Genomic DNA, 22,540 nt, shown 5'->3' with positions numbered 1-22,540 from the left:
AACTTGGAACATAATTCACAAAGCAAGATTTTATTCTTGGCCGATAAAATGAACTAGGTACAGGTTTTTTCTTTTATTTTATTCGCCCCCCAGGCCCAAGTGAGGTCATGAGCCAACCCCAAAAAACTCTTCCTTAACGTTTTAGCAAATCCGGCTTACACTCCGAAATAAATGGTTACAGCACTACACTTACACTTGGAGTACTTGGGCACCGACCTCTTTTTTTCATCCGTAAAATGGTCATGAGTAGGATTACGTTTAACCGCACCCCTACTTACATATAATATTTTATTGCTAATGTTAATAGCCATATGTAACCCACTAATGTTAAATCCAAGAACTTCAGAACAACATTTTAAGAGCAATAATACAAAACGGATTTATCTCTCACAAAGCACAACGTGTCTACAAGAGAGAGAAAAATACCAGTTCTTTGGCACTAATAATAACGGTACCGATACCGATATCATAACTTCTTGAATACCTGTTCCAATTCCAAGTGAAGGGCTTATAACTGCTATCAATTTCGGTTCTTTTCGGTTCCGGTACCAACCTCTGTCTTAAGGACCATTTGATTGCCGTTATTAGAGCACTGACGATGTGGGTACAAGGGTTCGAATCGCCGGTAAAGGATGTTTTAACTACTATTCCGCGTAGCATTAAAAAAAAGTTGGTAATTTTGTAATCCAAACAGATTTAAAAATCGATATCTCCGTTAATATTGACGTACAAAACGAAAAAATCACAGCGCAATAAAGACGAACAAATAAATGTCTTGAATTTGGAGGAACAACTAGCAATGCGCGTGATGACCCACTATTACATTTTTTGCTTATACAGCTTATACTTTGACCGTGAACCATGGCATTGGTGCAGAAAAGAAAGTAGACGTGTATATTTTCTCGATATTGCAATACAATTATTCGTTCGTATATAAAACTTTACTCAGTAATAATCAAATTATTTAAATTTATTCATGCAAACTAAGGAATTACTTTGCATAGGTACTTAGTGTAACGTATAGTAATTATTTATATATTCTTGTTATCTTCCAACACTTAATCATGCTTAATAAATTCATCTTTTCTCAGAGTACATATAGGTACGTTCCACTTTCGTTGTGTAACTTGTAACACCTATAAAAATCAGTAAAAGGGAAACTGCGAAAAGAATATATTCAAACCATCATTTTCAGTAAATACATAAATTTTGAAAATAGATGGTTATACCTTCATAAGGTAAGATCATTAATCAAATATGTTATATACGGAGTGATTAACGTAAACCAGGTTTCCTAACTTAAATGAGGACCAGAAAAATCTTCCCTACCGTACCTAGCAAGGGGAAGCTTTTCACCTAATGGGAAACGTGCAATAAAACAATGTTTTGATTTCGAGTTTGTGCTCTAGGAAGAGAAATACGAAACCGGAATCATAATTTATTTATCGGTTTATTAAGTGATGGAAAGTGACGCAATAAAATAAAGATGCGGATATAAAGAAATTGTAGTGCCATAAAGTACAACACCAGATGAAATCTTCTCACAAAAATTTTGTCATCTTACCCGAGATACTCTTCAACACGTATCGTTCTCATTTAAATCAGAAATGATAGGTCTGAACTTTCTTTATGATTACCATTTTAAATACCAAATGTAAAGTCTTCGTTGGCCCACTCTGTATACTGAAACTAAACGATGAAAGTGAAAACGAAATATGCAATAGCTATAAGTTATAGCGTTATTTTGGTTGCAATAGGTATATGCCAAGTTCACATGTCCCCGTTAAACATCCTCCAGCACTGCATATTTGGGGATGACCCTTTCTCTTAAACTTACCAAGATATAAATAAATATTCAAACTCGATTTACATTAATACATCTTGTATACTCTTTGAAAATATGATGGTGCTTAAAATTTTAGGTAAATATTAGTGATTATTGATGATTCAGTTTTACTTATATACCTTGGTACCTTAATTAAAGGGTTGCTGATAACCGCTGCCGCTGGCGCGAGGATAAATGTATCAAATTTACCAAATTCGGATCGAGGTGTACCGCAATCAGTTTTGAACGAAAACTTATTTAATGTTTACCCCCATCTGGTTTACGTTACGCCTGGGTAAGTAGTTTGATTTTTATAGACTATACGCTTGTACTATTTGTGAATCTCAGTCCATTCGTATTGTTTTTCAGGTCTGGGGTTGTAGTATCTAGGGTAGGTAATGTTCGCAATGTTAATTATGGAAGGAAAATGTTTCAAGAGCAAGTTCCAACTTCTTTCCCTGGAAGAGGCGAAATTGCTAATGAGCAATTTCTCAAAGAAGTTACACCAACGACACGAACCGTGTTAGAAAAGCAACAAGTAACTGCGCCATTTATGCGAGCAAAATTTTCGTCAAATATTGAAGGTAAACTAAGAGATCAAGATCAATATACAGCACACCATCAAGTGGAAGAGAACGATGACAGTATAGAGCAAGGACATAACGCAAATGGCCCGTAAGTATATCAGCCATGTCGGTTTTGTCAATATACCAAACAAATTCATGTGCAATAGTGAAAGGATGACCTACAAATGTGTTACAATTTAGACAACCGGTAGCAGTCGCATCTTGTTCACTTTGTAAACATTATTATGAAACACTGCCTTCTAATTGACATCGCACACCTCCTTATTTAACTTACATTTTCGGTGCTTCAACTATTTCAAAATTACGCCGTCGAAATCATCAATATTTAATAGCTTAAATTTACATATACGTTACATAAAATTTATATTATGAATTAATGTACATTTTTATAGAAACCCCGATTTTCGAGTCTTGTTTGTGCAAGGGAATGAACCCATTGCAGAAAACAACCATTATCACCAAAGATTGGTGTACAACGTTAAGCCCAAGTCGATCCTCGGAGCAAGTCAATCTCTAAGGAAAACGCATTTAAGAAAACCTACAAAGCCTCAGGCCATTGATTATGATTATCAAGAGGAAAGAACCGAAGGAACTCTCCAACCTGCAAATCACTACGTACAGTTTTCACAAGCAGATAACGCCAACGAGCAAATTGGATTAAGCAATTTTCAATCCAGTTCTAATCCACAACCTTTTGAACCCCACCGTCTTCAAGACGAGCTCTCAGAAGAAGAACTATATTCGTTTTATATTAAACAACTTCAACAGAAACTCGCGCACTTCGTACCAAAGAAAACCAACGTTCCAGAATCAAAAACGATAAGTAGACACAAACAACTCCCAGTTATATTTAAAACTAGAAACGAACAACCCTACGAAGAAAATGCTACCCCTATCAGACGAAGTTCGCCGATACCTAGAGAATTTCACTATGAAAGTTTGCCATACAACCACTTTATTAAAAAAGAAAGGGCCGTCCAAATACTCCAAGATGAAGAGGAATGAGACGCATTTTTATAGAATAAATAAGGAACTAATTTAATTCTGCATCTTTAGTAAGATGTGCCTTCCTAGTAAAATAAATTATTAAATAGCTACTTGGGTACCTACATTTTATGTCACTCTCTTATCTTATAATAAAATATTTTCTAATACATCGCAAATATACTCACTTTACTGCTTAGATACGGCGCCATAAAAAATTTTACTTCCGATTCGATCGATAGAACAATAACCCGCAAATGGAATTCCTACAGAATCAATTATATTTGGCAGATACAACATAAAAAGAATATTAACGAACGAAAATAATTGGTTTTCATAGATTGCTTGACGGTAATGCCACAAAAAACCCAGAAATGTCTGGACATCAGTTTATTTGGTAATACATTTTTTTAATTTAAGTGCCCTCTATCATTTCTGAAAATTATAGGAATAGTTATTCTGTGACATCCTGGAGAATGTCCACTGTTTCATCAGACGGTTTAAATTCCGTTTGTTCTAGTCGTGAACGTATTTGTGAAATGTTACAGGCGATGAGTATAGTAGCAAATAGGAAGTAACCTAAATTATGAGTATTGCAAAAACGTCGCGGGCGTCCGCCTGTTCGCACGATAACTCGAAAACGGTTTCAGATATAAAGCTCAAATTGGGTGCACAGATAAGGCCTCACTTATGGAAGAAGTGATGTTGGAATTCAGGGGCAGAGGCATAATCAAAGGAGGCACTAAATGTAACTCCCACTACTTTCTTATTTTAAATATAAGTACGAGTAATCGATAATTCTTTTGTTTGAATCCGGTTGCCAAGGAAACGTACCTACGCAAACAATGGAGAAATTGTAAGACTTTTAAAAGTGGTTGCTTCAATGACTTTTGGGATATAAATTTGCTTAGCATTAGGTAACAGGGCGCGTTTGCTAGCGATGGCAAGGCCATCTTCAAGACTGTCCACGTCGCGGGCTGGCAGAGTAAGTCTGAATCCCATAAAATTATTATATTCATCGCACTTTCCAGATTAATACAGCTTTCAACCCGATGTCTAGTCAAGGAATTCACACTCCACTTCCTATGACTGCCGGTGGTGTAAATACGTACAACATGCCTAAAGATCGACGATATTACATGCATACAATTAAATCACACATGAACATGATAAGAGAGGAAATTATAAAATTGCAACGACAAACGGCAGTTCACAGAACAGCCGGTAATCAGACGTCGTTTCGAAAAATTGCCGAGTCCTCCGCGCAAATATACTCAGAAAATCAAGAAACCCTAACAATATACAATCTTGTGTTAGAAATACAAGCATCTCAAGATAAATATGTCAAACTCTCATATGAAACTAACTTACTGAAAGAAAAAAATAAGCAGTCGCTTATTGACTTAGATAACTTGATCTCGGCAAAAGTTTTGAGGGAGGAATCTATAGCAACTATAAAAAAAGAAATTGAAGAGGTGAGGATTTTCTACAATGGTAGTTATGGAAAGGTAATAATCGGCATTTATTGCAGGAACAACGGCATGTGCAAGAAATAATTGATAGTTTGCCCAACAAAGATAAAGCGCAGTACATGGACTTATTCGCGGCCAATACAGTTATTATTCCCAAAATTCGTCATACAGAAGGTGAACTGAAATTATGTCAGGAATCTTACAAACAAATGAAAAGAACGTTAAATAAAAGTTCCGCCAAGCAAAAATATTGTAATTTAATTCAAGGTTTGAACAAAGCAAAACAGCACAAAGAAAGCCTACAACTGCAGAGTAAAGAAGCTTTGACGCCTTCTGAACAGCGAGAAAACTTGATACAACAGGTACCGGCACGTTTTTTTTGCAAACTTTAAAAAAAGGAATAGATACTACCTTAGCTTCATTGTTTGCCCACATTCATTTACAGAATATTCACTCTGGATGATTCGCTCCATCTCCTACTTAAATTTAAATTCAAGCACTCTTGACTCCATGTGGGATTGCCTTCAAACATTAAGCCCGAGATACGTTTTCTCCACCTCAAGGAAAGTTCTTCACCTACGGAATACCTTCTCGTTCACCAGAAACTTGCTGACTCTCCATTCCGATGCTGTCGCCTCCACAAATTCCCCTTCTCACTCCACCAAATTTGGCCTAGGAGTATACATGTAAAATTTAACCCCAGATAATTTAGCCATATCGTAGCAGAAAAAAATAACAATTACAATCAACTTACTGTCATCCCTACAACGCCACCGCAATGGCAACTCTTGTCAAAGTGGGGAATCTGACAGTGATTTGTGTTTGGTCAGTATTATGGCATACATTTCTCGTGAAAAATTGGAGTTGTTTGAATGCATTAGTTTTGTACGTTCAAACAGGATTTAATAATTATAGGGTTATACCTACTTTCAAATGTACTGTCACTGACCAAGGAATTATAGGATCTTTCTAGAGCGAATTTGGCAAAAAAATTGGCAGTCAGTGAGGCGGCTGCAACCGCATCGAGCAATTAATTAAGCAGAATCAATGTACATGGCTGACAATACTATAGTTATAAAAGATAGGCGCGTTATGATGCCAAAAGGGTAGTTCTGCACACGGACTCTTATTTACCTTAATTGCAATTCATCATATATCGAATGAATAGCAAATTTCAGCAAGATCTATTCAGTACTTTGAAAAATAAACGTAATTCGTTTTATATTTCTCAATCGTTTCCAAAATTGTCGCAGCTTCGGTCAAAATCGAAATTTGGAGTGATTTCAATAACCTCCTAATTTTTTATTGGTGAAGTTAATGAAACAGTTCAGGAGTGTAGGGCTATATTCTTTTGCACTTTTGAAATACATAATTTTAAAACGTTCCCCCATTTAAATTTCTGTTAAAAAGTCTAAAGTTTGAATTCAGCGTTTAATCTTCGAATTCAAGCTTTAAAATCTGAGATCAAAATGAAATATGTGTACCTATATCTTAATCTTCGCCTTCGTAGAAACATGTTCATTACCTAACTTGAAAACATCTATACTTTGTGTAGGTAAGATCGAACAAAGCAGATACGGAATCGCTCACGAACATGATGAAGCTTTTGGAACAAGATTACCAAAATAAAGAAGAAAGATTGGAAATGTTAAAATTTCAATTAAGCGAAAGTAATGCAAAACATTTAAAAAAACATAAAGAACTACGCCAGCGCGAATTGCTAATAAACTCGTTCAACAGTACCTTTCTGGAAAAATCGAAATCTTTAAAAGAAAGGATTCAAACCGCCAAACGCGAAATTTTGTTACTCCTAAACGCTTCCTCAAAATCTATCTCCGACTTAAATTTTGAAGAGCTCGACAACATTCAGTTAAACCTTAACCAGTCATCTGAAGCTGATATTAATCAAAGGATTCAACTGTTCGCTTTGCGTCTTACAAGGGTGAGTATCTTTATAACAAAACTGCAGTTTAAAAATGTCATTTTAGTTACAAGATTGTAAGATCAAGTACGAAAAGGAAATTACCAAAGTCAAAGAAAAGTCCGGTAACTTAAAACGCGAGATTAAAAAGTTTGAAAATCCGGAACGTGTCAATGAAGATCTAAATACCAAGTGCAAACATCAAAGTCAGAAATGCAACGAATTACAGCAAACTCTTTTTACTACGAAAGCCGCTGTGGCGGAAACTGAACGGATACAGGAAGAAATAGACGTGAGTTCAATAAACAAAAAAGACGAACGCATTTAAAATCCTATTTCAGCCACAATTATTCGATAATAATATTTACAAGGAAATTCAAAACTTGGAGAAGGAAATAGAAGAAGTAGATAACGAAATACAGAATTTAAAAGGATGCATAGGTCGCGTGCAAGTAAGAGAATCGATCAGCAATAAATTGAGAGAAATAGAATCACTGGCGTCTTCAAGGAACGAGCAGTTGATTAAAAATGGTCGATCTAAGAAACCGACTATGTCTGCATCTTCACCTTAAATCTGTCACGATTAGAAACTCTGGCAATATTAATGATTAATATAGATATGTTCAATTCATTGAATTAGTAAATGTAAAGAAAACTCTTCATCTTCATCTTTCAAGAAGCAGATCTTCCCAACTGGAAAAGTACAGCCCATAAACTCTCGCACTTGTAGGCGTCGAATACTCCATACAGACGCCAAAAAGATACGGTTTCAAATAATTCTTCACCAGGTATCGTAGCAAGACTCAATTACAAAATTCATGGAAGTGTAACCTGCATTCTTCCGAAAAAATACCCTCAGAATATTTGTTTCGATGCCCACCACCTACTTTTTTTGACATTTTGTTACACCATATACCCTCCCCAGTTTTATTCTGCCTTCCTAATAGTGAGGTCGGATCCAAGAACCAAATTTTGCATGAAGCTTCCCAAGAAAATTGGCATTTTGCTTCATGCTGCTTGTATCTGGCTGGTAAATATCTTTTCACTAAGCGAGCTCTCTATAAAACTAATGCATTTGGAAGTTTTCTCAAAGAAATTAGAACCGAAATATCAATTTCGGTTAAATTTTGCTCTAAAACTTTTAACCTAAGGCATGGATGGAATGCATATCAAAGTAACACGAAGTGTAAAAGTAGCAAAAATTCACAGTCAATTAGTCAATTAATCTACACTTCCACAACTTGTGCCCCTGTCGATTTAGAGCCCTGAAAATCATAAAGGATTTGAAGATCCACGAATTTTTTGATCTGCGCATCTATACAAATTTTTCTCTAAAAAAGAGCTATCGTGGACTTTGTTTCCGACCCCCATTCACTTTTTGCTAGAAGGAAAGCCAAACAAAATTATCATTTTTTAATCAATTTGTCTGTGTATTAAAAAAAATTATAAAAGTAACAAATTAACTTTGCGTCCTCATTTTATTAAATAAACTAGAGATAGTCGGCTGGGTGGCTTTTCTAAAACGTGACAGATCTACTTTTCCAGCCGATCTCTTGACTTGTACTGCCTGAAACAAAACAATATAAGACGGTGCGTTGCTTCAATTAACGTACCTTGCCCTTTTGAGATCTCTCACTCTTGGCAAGACAAACAACTTCGCTTTCAACATCAACAACATTAACTGATGTTACTTTTTCGATATCGGAATCTGTAATGTCGCCACTTAAGGTACTTTCAATACTGCTACACGAAAGCAAGACGGTTTCACTTTCAATTGAATGTTGATAAACTTTTTTGGAAAACTGATGCCTAAATGATTGAACACTTGTTTTATTTAAAATGGGACTCAACCGTTCATCTACTAATTCTTCTTTAGAGGAAGCATCACTTGAACATTCTGTAACTTCAACACTTTCAGTTTCTAAGATTGTGTTCGAGTTTTTACATTCCTCTGTTTCTATATTTGTTATAATTGACGAAGAACTTTGTACTTTAAAAAACCTGCTTACTACGTGTTGATTTGGATCCACACAAGTTGTGCTAAATTTGCTAAGTCTTTTTTGCTTAACAAATGGATTATTTATATGAACTTCCACCTTTTCTTCGAGTGGAGCTGAAGGCTCTTCACTTTTTCTACGTTTTGGCGGAGGCTCTGTACGGTGGTACACCTTTAATTCTTCCTCTAGTTTCTTTTCGTACTCTAACATCTCTCTCTCTTGAATTAAAGCAGTATCTGCCACTGGAACATCTTTCTCAACAGTTCTCTTGGTAGGTGTAATTTTACAAATTTGGGGTTGTTGCGACTTTTTATATACTTTGGACCATATGCTATCATTGGCAAGGACCTCTCCTTCAGGGTTCCAAGTGTCCATAACTTTCAAACTTATTGGATCTATATTACCAATAGCCATTTCGAAAGAGCGATCGCTCTCATCTATTGTTCCCGCATTTTTTAGATGCTTAAGTTCGGTGCTGGCGTCTTTGGGGTCAGTCAGAGGTACTTGCTTTCGACTTATAGGATCGTAGACAACCTGATGCCTGATCGTGGCGTCGGCAAATTTGAAGTTTTCTATATACTCCTCAGTCACAACTAATTTACTTAAGTTTAAATATTGAGGTAGTCTCGGTAATAACTAAAAACAAAAATAATCAAAATTACGAGGAAGTAATAAATCATTCAAACCAAATATTAAGTGCATTTCATTTTGGTTTAAAAGATAATGAAGTTCAGTTATCTTAAAGCAATTCCGTCTGGAACATGGTATACATTTGGCATAGGCGGCTTATGTTCCAAACTAGCAAATTGACTATGATGGCACCCAAAAGGAATGACAAAAGACATAGCAAACATGGATCATAATCTTACAAGCCATTAGACAAATGAAAGAAAAGATGAAGGTAAGTGTGAACACCCAAAATGAAAGATTGACGGTTGAAAAAAACAACATTGTGAAGCATCAATTTTTAGTGTTTGGTCAGTGAAATCATATGTTCGACCTTTTTCCATAACTTAATGAGTAATAAATAACAATATAGCAACCCACAATAGAATAGTAGTTTACTTACTGAAACATGTCCATCATCGCTCGATTTTTTTTAAACACCTGTACCTGCTATGTACTGGTACTTTTCTTTTCAAACTGGTTGGTGTGCAATGTATATGCGCACTGCTTCCACAAGATGTTGCTTGTCAGTAAGCTGCAACTTTGGGCAACCAATGTAGCCCGAGAAGTTAAAAGTTGTAAATGGACTCAATATGAGTAACAGGATAAAATTACCTACTCTGATCTACATTAATAAAATGAATAGTACACCGCATCATTTTGAGATACAAGGGTCTTACCTCAATTCCACAGCATTGTAGTATGTTTGTAATGGAACAACACTCTTCGTCTTAAACTTAGATATTTTTTAACAGAAACAATTGCTATCTCATAAAATAATCGTAGTTTATGTGTCATTTTTTTTAGATGTTAAATTAAGGGGAATGTCTTGGTGAAATGTACTAAAGATTATGTTAAATGCACCTGTCGTCGATTGGTTAAGTGAAAGAGTAGTACCAATAATAAAGACACTGAAATTTGCCACTCAAGTATGAAATAAAGACATTGATTATTATTATTTGCTTGGCAACTTATTTTGAATAACATCCGTATAGTAATATCCAAAGTTAGTGAAGGGTAATATGCGCTCTTATACTTATTTTCTAATCCAATAGGAAGTATCTTTGCAGAAAGAATCTGCAGTGGCTTGACTTCCCTTGAACAATATAATATAATATAAATACATGATGCTAAAGGTCAGGATTTTTTAGGCCAGATTCTTATAGACAATGAAACATGGGTGTCCTACATTGCACCTGAATCTATGGAATGGTGGCAACCAAGGAAGTGAAGTTTAAATGTCCAATTTCAACTAAAAAAAAAAGCATGCGTACTTGTTTTGCAACAGGAAAGATGTTGGTCAGTGCCATAATGACGAAACCCTCAAAACAACAGCGTTTCAGTATCAAATCAGGCTGCAAGTTTCTATGATGACGGTATACCTTATAGTGGCGGAATATATATGAAAAAGTAGATTAAGGTGTGGGCTTTCATGTAAAAATGTAATACGTCAAAACGGTACTTAAAAAACACCCCTCGTACTTCACAGAATGGCATTATGAATAAAAAATACTGGCCACATTTTCTTCAGATTCTTATTCAATGTTAGCGGCGCCGTATTTAAAAAATTAAAAATTGTGCAATGCAGAATCTCTAAATGATTACCTTTCCTATTCTATGCCAGAGAACACTATGCAACTGCAAAAATGTAAGTACCTTATATATGTCCGGATTATGAGTTAGTAAAACAGCTTTGTGAGCCTTCTTGAGGCCAATTCCGGGAAGAGAATCCAAATAATCACAGCCTGAAATAATGCACATGTAGCGAAATTTGTCGAAAGTATACTGGTCAGGTCTCATTTTCATGGCAGTAATAAGTTTGTTATGCTCGACTAGGACTCCCGAACCATCGAGGTTAAATTTGAAGAAAATCTGTAACCTCAAAATAATAACAATTCACTTTCAAAGCACCTTTACCTTTGAACATCCAAACAAAATGAGATCAGAGTCCTCGGTTATAACAACATCGGCAATTCCGCATCTATTTAAATAAGCGAGTTGAGCATCTGCTTCATATGGCGCGACAATGCAATCAATTTTATTCTTTCGGCACTCTTTAATAAGCGCTAAAGCCATTTCATGTGTGATGTTCACAGACTGTCGTAAATACTGACGGGCTTCTTCCACTTTACCCAAACGTAATAACTCAGTGGCACGGTTTCGAGCATGTAACCTATGCTCACGTCGTCTTCGTTCAGTCTCTTTCTTCGCAGGTAAATGTTGACCATCAAAGACCAGTATCGGTTTAATATTATAAGAGCGCAGCAGGTTAATGTACTTGAAACAGTACTTCACGTACCTAATAAAGAAAACATAAATAATAAATCTAATTTTTGCATAAAATTACGCGTCAGTGGGTTCTCCTCGAACTAGTTTGTCTGCACAACTAAATGTACCCTTGTGAAGCCAACAGTACGAATCAATCGCAACTGTTAGGCCACGAAATTCGTTTATGTAACATTTTTTCGATGCAGATTCCAGAAAGGGTAATAAACCACTAATTCCCATCTTTCATTTCTTTTTAAAGTGACTTATCATAAATAAAAAGGTGTTTTATTTATGGTAACATATAATCAACTGTACAGATGTAAATTATAAGGTTAGAAAACAGTTTCCCGCTTTTTTCAAAAGTGAACGAGCAGTGTCTACTCATACAATTTTAAGACAGTGGCGGCACATTCACTTTTAGAGCTCGCTAAACCTTGGTAATGAATTTTTGAAACGTAACCCTAGCTTCTTCGTTGCGCCACTCACCAAAAAAACTGACTAATCTTGTGGTCAAGCCAAGCAGGTAGCTATTATCAGTAAAATCATATAAACAAGTTTTATATTTCCAAAAACAACATCTTATAGCCGTATGCACCGGCAAATTTAAGGGAGCGCAGCTTATAATCCTTGGCAACGATTATTGGAATTCACCTTGGTTGCTATGGATTTTCTACGCTTAAATTCGTCAGTGCATACGGACATTAATGTGAAAATGCAGATCACTTGGCGGCGTCTGAAAACCTTGTACGCTTGAAAGCAAGTTTTAATATTAGGACTTAGAACGTTTATTTTGAAAACTTCCTTTGCTCAAAACAGTTATCACAAAACATATTTAAAAAAAATAGTTATTTCTATTTTATTATGTTTTACATGTTCAACACAAAGAATTGTCTAATTTTGATTCAATGGAAAAAAGTGCTGCATATCTTAAACATGCGTCTTGTTTCAAATTGTTTCTGCTTTAACAGACAATATTTGATCTAGTTAATGACTGCCACAGTGTGAACCCATAGAGGGCGGCGTTTGACTTAGTGTTCCTAAGAAAGCCTGATATCCAACACAAATGAGCGTGTTGTTCCGTAACTAATGTGTAAACCAAACTAAAAAAAAACGCTTTGATTACTTCCGATATAACTATAGTACACTCAACACACTATTATATAAAGAAAAATATCACTGATTCTGCTTAATACTAAAACGTAAGTAAATTCGAAGAGAGAAATGTCAGTCAAACGTCCACAGTAATCTCCTCATCTTCAGACATATCACTCACTAGGATAGCATGTGGTAACGAAGTTGGTATTTTCTTAAAAGGTTCGAGTACTAAAAATTATCAAATAGAAATATTTCGTGACACTAGACAACGTTACCTTTTATGTTGGCTACCATTAAATGCTCATTAAACTCTTCCACAGTCATTTTCGTGTCTAATTCTACGTTCGTAACCTGAATTTTCCGATTTTGAGCGGCTAAAGTTGATATGCTTTCGAGATGTTGGACTTGCGAGACATGTGGTCGAACCTATGCAACGAAATATTATTAATCTCTCTGGAAGAAGAATGAAAATATAAAGTTTTCCGTGATTGCTCCTTTGTGCTGCACACAATAAAAATTTAGCCGAAAAATGCTTGACAAATAAATAAGCTTTTTAATGCGTTAATGCAAGCAATAAAAAATTTCGTTTTTCAAGTAAAAATTCAGCAAAAGGAAGTTAGTGATATGACTTTTTAACGATCTACTTGACAAGTAACTGTCATAAAAACACATGTAAATTTACCAAACGACGAAACGATTGATAAGGTATACCTACTGTGAGAATGCAGATTCCGTCCCTTTTTCCTTGTATTTAAAACTTAATGGAAAAATTATTAATTTTGTTCTCGTTACTATATTATACGTATATTGTTTGTTATTAACATTAACACTCACTTTAGGCTGCTTTACTCTGAAAGATAAATGTAAAGTTTTTATTACTACTAAAATGAATCTTGTATCGCACCATAAAGCAAAAAAAGTCATCGTACATAAGAAAAATGTTTATTTAATTTGTTAGTGTTTAACACTTTCTTTCGATCATTTGAAATTTTCTCGGAAATTTTGTAGAAAATAAATTGTTTATGAATTTTATATTTACGAATAATGTTCGGTGTTTGTACCCCAATTATATTAAATATTGTGATACTGGTATATTAGTGAAATATCCACTTTATTTTTGAATATTAAAACGCAGTAGAATGTGAATCTATCCCTTATCGATGTGTTGTGGCCATACACTGTGGTTATGCCAGTGAATTATGTCAAATACACTGTAATGAGAATAAACGTCTTAGTGTCTATACTCTAATTACTAAAAAACAAAATATATTGACATAATACCCTAAAAGTATCACTATCCTGTCCTCAATCAAATGCTATACCTTTGTGCATTGTGTGTTGCCTAAGTATCCAAGTTTGAGAATAAAATCTCCGTTAAGGTTACCTTTTTTTTACTTAAATCACATAAAAGTGTGAGTAAAAATGATTCGATATGTAATATATTTCTTGAATTAAAAAATAAAAAACATCCCATAAAAGCATTTCTTTTCCAATTTCGGCACAGTGTAAGGAAAATGAAATCACGCAGCGTAGTACAAGTAGTCATAAAAGGTATATCAGTTTTGTTTATATACACACTTTATTCCCGTCGGGACGGTGAGGATTTCGGCACCCTCTGCATTTACATCCCAGGCAAGCTTTACTTTCCACGTAACAAGGACATCGCTGACCACAGCATGTTAATTTTCCCGGAGTTGCTGTAGCATTTCCGCAACGACATCCATGACGAGACTTTAATATGCACTTGTTTGTAGGTTTCTTGAAAAGGGCCTGTAAACAATATAAGCCTTTACTGTACAATAATTAAGAATCAACACGTTACCTTATTGCAGTTTTCTTTTTTAATTGGAATGTGAGTTTCTTTCGATTTACGCTTTATAGTGATTTTATTGCCGGACCCTGCATATGTGATTGAATATAATGCTTCGTGATCGGTAACCTTTTGCATAGTGGAATTTAACAACATGCCTCTATTCTTATCATTATGAGTTAGCTGTAAAGTTTGTGTCGACGAATTTGTGTATATGCAAGGTAAAATGCTATATAATGACTTTGATAAACCTACATTAATTTGGTAATCATCTTCGAACGACGCTCCTTCCTTTATTAACATTATAAGATTACTAGCTCCAAAGCCACTATCCTGCGTTGCTAATTGTAGTAGTCGCTGAAATATTCCCGATTGTGTTAACATTATACACATCTTTTTGTAACACTGCAGAAGTATTCGCAATGTCTGGTTTTCCGTGTACGATTTACAATCCTTGCACCACAGACACGCCGGTTTAATTTTTTTACGTCCACCTTTACACTTTCTACATATGTGATGTTGACATTTACCACTTACAGGTGTTAAAGGGTCTGTTAACAAATTCCCGCACACTACACAGCAGAGCGAGTTTCTTAAATAAGGTGCTAAGCGATACAGATCTTGCCAGGTACTTGGATTGTTTGGATCGGATTTTAATATTATTTGGCTTGTAGTTATATATAAGCTAGTAGAATTCATCTTTGCCATTATATAATATAACTCTTCTTTATTAAACAATATATTCTATTAATAATTTATAAAGGGTTTACAAACTTATTTAAAGATGTTTTTTATTGTACTTTGTTTACGGTTTATTTGACAGAAACGACACAACGGTGTCTCCTCTAGCTCTACCGATTTGTACAGGACGTTGGTGAGCTAACGACAGTTGTGTGATGTACACCTCCAGTAAGCTGCAATTGTCGCGAGTCGTGGCGTGGCTCTCGCCTCTACCCCCAATGGGCGAATTTTAAATAATTATCAAAGCCAATTTAGTTGTTATATACAATACTAAAGTCCAGCGTGTTTATTGACGCCTGTAATCATCCCAACCCAGCACGACAACACCGCATTTAGGTAAAATTTGAAGAAGTAATTAATTTTTAGAAAATATCAAAAAATCTAAGCTAGGGAAGTGCTGTTGCCTATTTCGGTAAGTACAGGTTTCCCAAAAATACCTGGACGAATTTTTTGTAGAAATGGTTGTGCCCCCCTGGAATTTCCAAAAGTCTGCGCCTATGAATTTGGGTGGCCAAAAATGGCGGCGACTGCCATGCACGTTCGCGTTTGCGCATAAGCGATGGTAAAGCTTAGCTTAGCCTCCCCCCTTTCGTTTTGTTCATTATAAACTTAACCTATGCGTTTCGACTGTGTTCATAACTTTAACTGAATTAAAAATGAATATTATGAAATCTCAAGTAAGAACACCTAAACCTACTCTACTTACTAATGATTTCGAAATTACCAGCACTGTGTTAGGGCTTGGTATCAACGGAAAAGTTGTAGAATGTTTCTCGAAGAGCAAGAAAGAAAAATTTGCTCTAAAGGTGAACTAGGCATTATTTATTAGCAAAGCAGGTGCTATCGTCTTTTATAATTGAAGGTGCTGCACGATTCTTTGAAAGCAAGGCGAGAAGTGGACCTACACTGGCGAGCAAGCGGTTGTCGACACATAGTTAATATAATTGATGTTTACGAAAACACATACAATGGCAACACATGTTTACTTGTTGTTATGGAGTGGTAAGTCTAAAAGCAACGCAAGAATCATATCATAATTTAGTTTAGTATGGAAGGCGGAGAACTGTTTCAGAGAATTCAAGGTCGTCAAGATGGTGCTTTTACCGAAAGAGGTACGATGCAAAATTGACTATTGTAATTAGAATTTTGTTTATATCTTCAGAGGCCGCTCAGATTATGCACGAGATTTGTATTGCCGTAAAGTATTTGCACGATAATAACATAGCGCATAGAGATTTAAAACCTGAAAATTTACTGTACACGAAGGAAGGTCCGTTGGGAATTCTAAAATTAACCGATTTTGGGTTTGCCAAGGAGACATTGACTAAGGATACGTTACAAACTCCATGTTACACCCCATACTACGTCGGTAAGTTGTCAAGTTTGTTTCGGGGCAGTGTGGTTAATCGAGCATTAATTTGTAGCTCCTGAAGTGCTCGGTCCAGAGAAGTACGATAAAAGTTGTGATATATGGTCTTTAGGCGTAATTATGTACATTTTGTAAGTAATCTTTTTGTTGCTAAGGCAAGTACAAGAATAAAGTAGCCCCACATTACTTGTATGAAGCCCGATCTTGTTGAACTTTGGAAAAAGTGACATGAGAACAAAGTGACTCTATTTATTATTGTACCTAACTTATTATATTTATACCACATTTTGATTCAGATGCAAGTTGCCTTGATTACACCTTCATTTACTTCCACGACAAGCAGCAGGGGCGGTGACTTATGTAGGTTTTATTGTGTCTCCCAACGCAGGGCTATTTTTATTACTTGTTTTTTTGAACAATCAAATGGTAGATAATAGAGTTCCTAATTAAGAAAAATTTTTATGGACAAATAATTATTCTTTTAAAAAATAATGACATACTGAAGGATTCATGTATAATGATGCTTTATTGACACACTAATTCTGATTCTTCATTGTTACATACTCTAGAATCTGAAATCGTCAAAAATCAAATGTACATGCCACTATTAATACCGGGAATTATCCCTCTGTTCACCCATTAGATCTTGCACTTCCTTCCATATTCTTTATTAGGTTGTCGTTAATATCAGGAAGGCACATTCAGCTTGGTCCTATTGCAGGTGTAACATGCAAGCCGAGTTTTCTACAATTTCACCTTGTACTAGTTGAGGCAGCGGAACTCGTAAGTGGTTGACTGTTGTTTTGATTACTGTATCGTGTGTGTATATATCAACTGTTGATCGTTATGTTTTTCAAGTCAGAAATAGTCCCCTTTTTGCTCCTTAGATTTTAAAAACAAACTGAACTTGCCAGTTTGTGGATATAAGGGTTGGGAAAAAATTAGTGCTCAGATTTTAGTACAAGGTTAATTTAGAAAATTCCATGAGTTAGATCTTTTGACATGATGAAAAAAGTCTGAGGTGTGCCAGAAAAATAAAAAGGAGATGTGATTACAGATTGTGTGGCTTCCCACCATTTTATAGTAATCACGGTTTGGCCATATCCCCCGGCATGAAAAAACGCATTCGAATGGGTCAATTCAACTTCCCAAATCCGGAATGGCAGAACGTTAGTAAAGATGCGAAGGAACTTATAAGCGGTATGCTTAACGTCGACCCGGCCGAACGACTTACAATAGACGAAGTTATGCGAAATCGTTGGATTGCCGTAAGTTGCATTGTACATGTTAAGAAGTGTGTGCATTTTTCTCTTGCAGCAATACACGGCGGTACCTCAAACACCTCTGCATACAAATAGAATGTTGAAGGAAGGAGAGGAGATATGGCCAGAAGTTCAAGAAGAAATGACGCGTTCCTTGGCGACCATGAGGGTAGATTACGATCAAGTTCATATTAAAGCCCTTGAAAATTCGAACAATCCTTTACTTAACAAGAGACGTCGACGAGCCGTACCTATCCGTGATAATAAAAATTAATGTTTTATCTAAATAATTTATAATTTTATGTATGACTTAATATTGTGTTGGACTGTAAGGTGCCTTTTTATCTTACTTAAAAAACATTATTAGTTTTTTTTACATCCGTTGGAATGTCCATACTGATAGTTTTAAGAGAGCAGTAGTTTTTGTAATAATATAATTTGATCACATTGATTATAGTCTTAGCTAAATAAAACTGATATTAATATACACATAACTATATCCATTTGTAAATGTTATGGTTGTGATCTTTTGATCATAGTTGTTAAAATCAAAATTATACAAGTGTTAATACAAAATGTTACTTTATTATAGAAGCAGTATGCAAAATGTTGAAAATATACCTACATCTAATAATCGTCTTTTTGTTGGTTCGCTAGTATGGGTTTTAGTCCCAACGATCGAGCCACTTGTAAACGTCATCGACACTAGCCGCATCGAAGCACCAGTCATTTTACGATCATTCCAGTGTGTGTGGGCGTCCCACCATCCACCACCTTGGGATGCGCCCAATATAGATGTCTCAACCACACGAGGAAGCGCAGTTTATGGAATATTAAAATGAAGTGTTTTCCCTCATAGAATGTGTTTTGTACATCAGACTATAGCAGTTTTGTTGTTTCACATACCGAATTTTGTCAAAATCAGAATTCCTCTCCGCACCCTTTTTTATGAATATACCATCTTGGAGTACGGATTTTTGCAGAATTGGAAAGGGCGCATACCCTAGGTAAATGCGTTAGTTCAATCCTTGTATGTTGGAAAAATTAAAGTAATGCATATATATGAAATTGCAGTTAGGGGGAATAGCTCCCACCTGGCACCTCAACTTTTGTCTACTACACAATTTTGAACTGTTTATCTTACTCTATGTGTAAGTTTATAAAAAAGCCTTAAACGATTATTCTCTGTCTTATCTCTAATGAACAAGCACCATAAACTTATTAGCGGCATATGAGTTGCCAGATACACAGATCTAATGATCAGGTACGCTTTGATATAAAATCAGAAATAGCTAGCAAACAAAGGACATCAGATTGAACTGTATGCAAGGAACTTCTACGGGAGAGGCTAGACGTCCTGTAGAGATTGATAGAAGAGGGGAGGTTTTTTAATGTACGCAAAAGAGCAGGTTAAACATATCGATCTCGTACCTATATGGCATGGAGATATGTAAAAGAGGTATTTATACTAAAGATCGGACGCGAGTTGTACAAAATCGTACTAGGGATAATGTGCTGGGCTAGAGCGGAAAAGTCTGTTAATTGTAATCTGGTTCTTCACACAGAATAGTGGAAATGACTCAATCGTAAATTAACTGCCCTGGGTTCCTTCTTAGATATTGAGGAGACGTTCGATAACACCTCCGACATCAACCATAAAAGAAGTGTACAAAACCGGGGTGAAATTTGTAGGTGGATAGCCTGTGTTTGAAAACAAAAATATTCACACTGCTGCTAATAAAACCACTGTGGGTATATAATATATACCTACCTGCCGCAAGGGTATGATCCTAGAGGGAGGGGTACTATCCTTTCTGTAACATGACAGATGCGGCCTTAGTTTGTTGGAAACGGATTCGACAAGGAGATGGACAAAACTAAATAAGGTTAAGGCTCCTAGAAACCCTTCTGCCTCTACACCTTGTGGTGAGAGCGGAGGTAATGTAGACTGTTTTGTCTCAGGAAGTGGTTAAGAGTTGCCTTTTATGTGACCTCACCGGCATGTAGAATCATTTGACTAGGGTAAGACTATAAGAATATCTCTGGTTAGAGACAAGGTAAGGCTCACTATTCAAGGTACCAAAGGGCTGAAGGCGTGCTGAAACCCAGTAGGAATGATTTATACCTATGAACAGGCTTTGAAGTAGACCCTCGCTGTGCAGGAGGTGCGGAGAGAAAGAAGAAAGACCTCTATTGTGAGGCGTTAAAGGCACACATTCATTGGGGGAAGACAGATACACACAAAAATGCTTCAAAATCTTTTGAAAGGACCGAAGCTAAAAGGTATAAGGCCACAGTACACTTATACATTATCACACAAGTGTTAATTTAAACAAGTTTAATACTTTTCTGAAAATTAAGTATGTATAAAATATAAAATATGCTTCTATCAGCAGTATAGAACCACAGATACAGTGTCTTGCCAGCAGCCTACATTCATTAGATTGCAAACTAAGAAGCATTACAAAATTCGATCATTATTCTGAATATATAACATAAAATCACATGTAAGTACTTGCAGTTACACAATCAATGCTTTTTGTTGTCCCTGCTTGGTTGTACTCGAAAAGAACTACAAAAAGCATTCAATTGCTCTATACACAGTGCTATAAAAGAAAGTTTTTTAGCCTAAAATGGGTTTACTTTAGTAAAACAAAATTTATAAAAAATATTCTTCATTAACGTCTTGTAATTTACACTGAAGCTTCTAACGCCACACCTAAAAATTCTTCGAACCCTATCGTAATACTGCCTTGCATTTGCTGATCTCGTACTCGGAATGCTTCAGTAAAACGTTGAATTTGAACACAGACAACGATGAACTGATCAACGGACATTTTATGGTGGTTCTCTAAGTCGCTCCGATTAATCAACTGTTTAACAAAACTCGGCGAAAATCGGAAACCCATTTGCTGCAATGCTACTTTCAAAATAGTCAATTGTCACCGTAATTCCACCTTACCTTGCCCTAACTCTTGCTCTTCGATAGCTCCCGACTGATCACGGTCATAAGTTCTGAATACGCCCAACCACTGATTAATGTAAATATAGAGCTGCTCAAATTCGTTCACGTCGACCATCCCTGTCTTTTCTTTATCAAACATCCCGATCATTAGCTGACAACATGTATCTGAAAAATGGTTTCCTTGTGCGTTTATTAAAGCTGCCTGTAATTCTTTCGCATTAATTTTCCCAGATCGATCTTTGTCAACGGCCGCAAACCATTGTTGTACTTCGGAATTTGAGCTTGGCGGAGCATACTGTCCATACCGAGGACCTTCCACGGGGTAAACCTGCACTGGATAGGCAGGAATATCTTCGCTTCCTTCACCCTATGAATTTTTTTTAATGAAATATATTTAATTCCCTTAGTATTTACCGAATACATCTCTTGTAAATTGAAATGATTCAAAATAGACCTGCTGTCAAAAGTGAATAACTATTTATTAATAATTAATTTGTGATAAATAGTTGACTGAACTTCAGTAAGATGTCGCCAGTCTCTCATACCACTTATATTTGAATTAATTTTGCCGCATTTTCTGGTGGAAATATTAGAGACAAGACTATGGTTTTTGCTACATTTTTTCGTAGTTTGCCCTCTGTACCTCTTACTATAATCAAAATAGCCCAATAGCAAATCGCACAAGGTCTACAAGTAGCCACTGCCAAACTGCACTGTGGTGGGTTTATAGACACCGCCCAAATATTGTATCCAATACAATAGTGCTGTCCATTTATTATTAACAAATAAGGGTGAGTTTAATACTTATTTTATTTACTTAACTTATTAATAATAACATTTCAGGTAATGTTTTAACCCATATAAACAGGTGTAAGTAAGCGTCTTGCATTTACTGACAGGATTCTGTGATGGGGCACGAGCAAGTTACAAGTAAATTTCAAAGACAATTTGCTCCATATCCAATCCATCGCCAGTTATATATGCGTCAGCAATACGAACAGGAACGTCGTCGACAATCCTTAGTTATTTCTTCAAGAGTCTCTGGTACTCCTCCGTGTGACACGTACCGAACTTTAGTGTGTAATCAGAATGCAGAGATTTCCCGCGACAAGTTCATCCAGAAGATAACTAGGTTTATTGATCAGCACAGCGTTAAAGTAATGTCTTTGTGCAGTGATTGTACCGACAAGTGCATCATTTGTATGTGCAATTATAGCGAAAATGAAGGTCTGCGGAAGTTACGATGCAATCATAAGTTTCATAGGAAGTGTATAGATGAATGGTTGTTGAAGTCCTACATGTGTCCTGTATGTCGTTCTGATTTAATTGGATCTGCGAAAGGATGTAATGATGCATGTATTTTACATGGGGAATCCAATTGGGAAAGAGTTCCCAATAATTATGATGAAAGTACATCGACATCCTCTGTTACTTTACAATAATTGTAAATTGTGATGAAAACGAAAATGTTTGCTTTTCTCAATATTCAATAAGGCCTAAGAAGGCCAATTTGATTTCTAGTTATTGTGCAATTGTATTTCTGTAAAAGGAAAACTAGATAAATTCATTTTTGTTTCA

The 22,540-nt window shown here is 35.8% G+C and overlaps 6 protein-coding genes and 1 long non-coding RNA gene across 9 annotated transcripts; 4 read left to right on the top strand and 3 right to left on the bottom strand.

Annotated features, from left to right (window-relative positions):
- Positions 1 to 1,895: 1,895 nt before the first annotated feature.
- Positions 1,896 to 3,528, top strand: LOC116180486. The gene is made up of 4 exons (XM_031500488.1): positions 1,896 to 1,922; positions 1,985 to 2,120; positions 2,195 to 2,500; positions 2,805 to 3,528. The coding sequence occupies exons 1-4, from the start codon at positions 1,901 to 1,903 to the stop codon at positions 3,415 to 3,417; spliced, it is 1,077 nt and encodes a 358-aa protein (XP_031356348.1). The 5' UTR covers positions 1,896 to 1,900; the 3' UTR covers positions 3,418 to 3,528.
- A 127-nt stretch (positions 3,529 to 3,655) lies between these two features.
- Positions 3,656 to 8,218, top strand: LOC116180483 (interaptin-like). 3 transcript variants are annotated; one of them, XM_031500485.1, is made up of 7 exons: positions 3,656 to 3,793; positions 3,845 to 4,381; positions 4,428 to 4,871; positions 4,928 to 5,230; positions 6,424 to 6,810; positions 6,857 to 7,081; positions 7,131 to 8,218. In XM_031500485.1, exons 2-7 carry the CDS (start codon positions 4,337 to 4,339, stop codon positions 7,359 to 7,361), a joined length of 1,635 nt encoding a protein of 544 aa, XP_031356345.1. In that variant the 5' UTR covers positions 3,656 to 3,793; positions 3,845 to 4,336; the 3' UTR covers positions 7,362 to 8,218. The 3 variants fall into 3 exon arrangements, with proteins under 3 accessions (XP_031356345.1, XP_031356346.1, XP_031356344.1); XM_031500486.1 differs by having other exon boundaries at positions 3,763 to 4,252; positions 4,308 to 4,381; XM_031500484.1 differs by having other exon boundaries at positions 3,763 to 4,381.
- On the bottom strand, positions 8,196 to 12,411 carry LOC116180482 (exonuclease 1). The gene is made up of 5 exons (XM_031500483.1): positions 11,800 to 12,411; positions 11,370 to 11,751; positions 11,109 to 11,324; positions 8,403 to 9,422; positions 8,196 to 8,356 (listed from the first exon to the last, which is right to left on the bottom strand). Exons 1-5 carry the CDS (start codon positions 11,958 to 11,960, stop codon positions 8,249 to 8,251), a joined length of 1,887 nt encoding a protein of 628 aa, XP_031356343.1. The 5' UTR covers positions 11,961 to 12,411; the 3' UTR covers positions 8,196 to 8,248.
- Positions 12,412 to 12,518: 107 nt separating this feature from the next.
- On the bottom strand, positions 12,519 to 15,466 carry LOC116180485 (E3 ubiquitin-protein ligase MSL2). Its single transcript, XM_031500487.1, has 4 exons — positions 14,638 to 15,466; positions 14,394 to 14,585; positions 13,091 to 13,241; positions 12,519 to 13,043 (listed from the first exon to the last, which is right to left on the bottom strand). Exons 1-4 carry the CDS (start codon positions 15,331 to 15,333, stop codon positions 12,949 to 12,951), a joined length of 1,134 nt encoding a protein of 377 aa, XP_031356347.1. The 5' UTR covers positions 15,334 to 15,466; the 3' UTR covers positions 12,519 to 12,948.
- Positions 15,467 to 15,946: 480 nt separating this feature from the next.
- Positions 15,947 to 18,484, top strand: LOC116181087 (MAP kinase-activated protein kinase 2). The gene is made up of 7 exons (XM_031501346.1): positions 15,947 to 16,172; positions 16,229 to 16,368; positions 16,414 to 16,478; positions 16,529 to 16,735; positions 16,791 to 16,866; positions 17,793 to 18,003; positions 18,053 to 18,484. The coding sequence occupies exons 1-7, from the start codon at positions 16,023 to 16,025 to the stop codon at positions 18,269 to 18,271; spliced, it is 1,068 nt and encodes a 355-aa protein (XP_031357206.1). The 5' UTR covers positions 15,947 to 16,022; the 3' UTR covers positions 18,272 to 18,484.
- A 1,972-nt stretch (positions 18,485 to 20,456) lies between these two features.
- Positions 20,457 to 21,518, bottom strand: LOC116180593 (peflin-like). Its single transcript, XM_031500670.1, has 3 exons — positions 21,377 to 21,518; positions 20,960 to 21,329; positions 20,457 to 20,917 (listed from the first exon to the last, which is right to left on the bottom strand). Exons 1-3 carry the CDS (start codon positions 21,383 to 21,385, stop codon positions 20,691 to 20,693), a joined length of 606 nt encoding a protein of 201 aa, XP_031356530.1. The 5' UTR covers positions 21,386 to 21,518; the 3' UTR covers positions 20,457 to 20,690.
- A 23-nt stretch (positions 21,519 to 21,541) lies between these two features.
- LOC116180594 lies at positions 21,542 to 21,886 on the top strand. The gene is made up of 2 exons (XR_004147146.1): positions 21,542 to 21,753; positions 21,806 to 21,886. It is a non-coding gene; the product is annotated as an uncharacterized LOC116180594 (long non-coding RNA).
- The last annotated feature ends 654 nt before the right edge of the window (positions 21,887 to 22,540 follow it).

This window comes from Photinus pyralis, unplaced genomic scaffold, assembly GCF_008802855.1.
Source record: "Photinus pyralis isolate 1611_PpyrPB1 unplaced genomic scaffold, Ppyr1.3 Ppyr1.4_LG9, whole genome shotgun sequence".
Lineage (NCBI taxonomy): Eukaryota > Metazoa > Arthropoda > Insecta > Coleoptera > Lampyridae > Photinus > Photinus pyralis.
Note: the sequence above shows the minus strand (reverse complement) of the source record. Positions and strands in the feature narration are given on the sequence as shown.

Bases quoted from the DNA above. Each gene is read 5' to 3' on its own strand.
- LOC116180486 (XM_031500488.1), top strand. From the start codon at position 1,901: ATGATGGTGCTTAAAATTTTAG. The intron at 1,923-1,984 runs GTAAATATTAGT...CCTTAATTAAAG, and splicing joins GATGGTGCTTAAAATTTTAG to GGTTGCTGATAACCGCTGCC. The intron at 2,121-2,194 runs GTAAGTAGTTTG...ATTGTTTTTCAG, and splicing joins CTGGTTTACGTTACGCCTGG to GTCTGGGGTTGTAGTATCTA.
- LOC116180483 (XM_031500485.1), top strand. From the start codon at position 4,337: ATGGCAAGGCCATCTTCAAGACTGTCCACGTCGCGGGCTGGCAGA. The intron at 5,231-6,423 runs GTACCGGCACGT...TACTTTGTGTAG, and splicing joins GAGAAAACTTGATACAACAG to GTAAGATCGAACAAAGCAGA. The intron at 6,811-6,856 runs GTGAGTATCTTT...ATGTCATTTTAG, and splicing joins TCGCTTTGCGTCTTACAAGG to TTACAAGATTGTAAGATCAA.
- LOC116180482 (XM_031500483.1), bottom strand. From the start codon at position 11,960: ATGGGAATTAGTGGTTTATTACCCTTTCTGGAATCTGCATCGAAAAAA. The intron at 11,752-11,799 runs GTAATTTTATGC...TTTCTTTATTAG, and splicing joins CGAGGAGAACCCACTGACGC to GTACGTGAAGTACTGTTTCA. The intron at 9,423-11,108 runs GTACTTACATTT...TTTTGTTTTTAG, and splicing joins ATAATCCGGACATATATAAG to TTATTACCGAGACTACCTCA.
- LOC116180485 (XM_031500487.1), bottom strand. From the start codon at position 15,333: ATGGCAAAGATGAATTCTACTAGCTTATATATAACTACAAGCCAAATA. The intron at 14,586-14,637 runs GTAACGTGTTGA...TATTGTTTACAG, and splicing joins AAAAAGAAAACTGCAATAAG to GCCCTTTTCAAGAAACCTAC. The intron at 13,044-13,090 runs GTAACGTTGTCT...GATAATTTTTAG, and splicing joins AATGGTAGCCAACATAAAAG to TACTCGAACCTTTTAAGAAA.
- LOC116181087 (XM_031501346.1), top strand. From the start codon at position 16,023: ATGAATATTATGAAATCTCAAGTAAGAACACCTAAACCTACTCTACTT. The intron at 16,173-16,228 runs GTGAACTAGGCA...TTATAATTGAAG, and splicing joins AAGAAAAATTTGCTCTAAAG to GTGCTGCACGATTCTTTGAA. The intron at 16,867-17,792 runs GTAAGTAATCTT...ATGTGATTACAG, and splicing joins GGCGTAATTATGTACATTTT to ATTGTGTGGCTTCCCACCAT.
- LOC116180593 (XM_031500670.1), bottom strand. The intron at 20,918-20,959 runs GTAAGGTGGAAT...TTTTGAAAGTAG, and splicing joins AGAGCAAGAGTTAGGGCAAG to CATTGCAGCAAATGGGTTTC.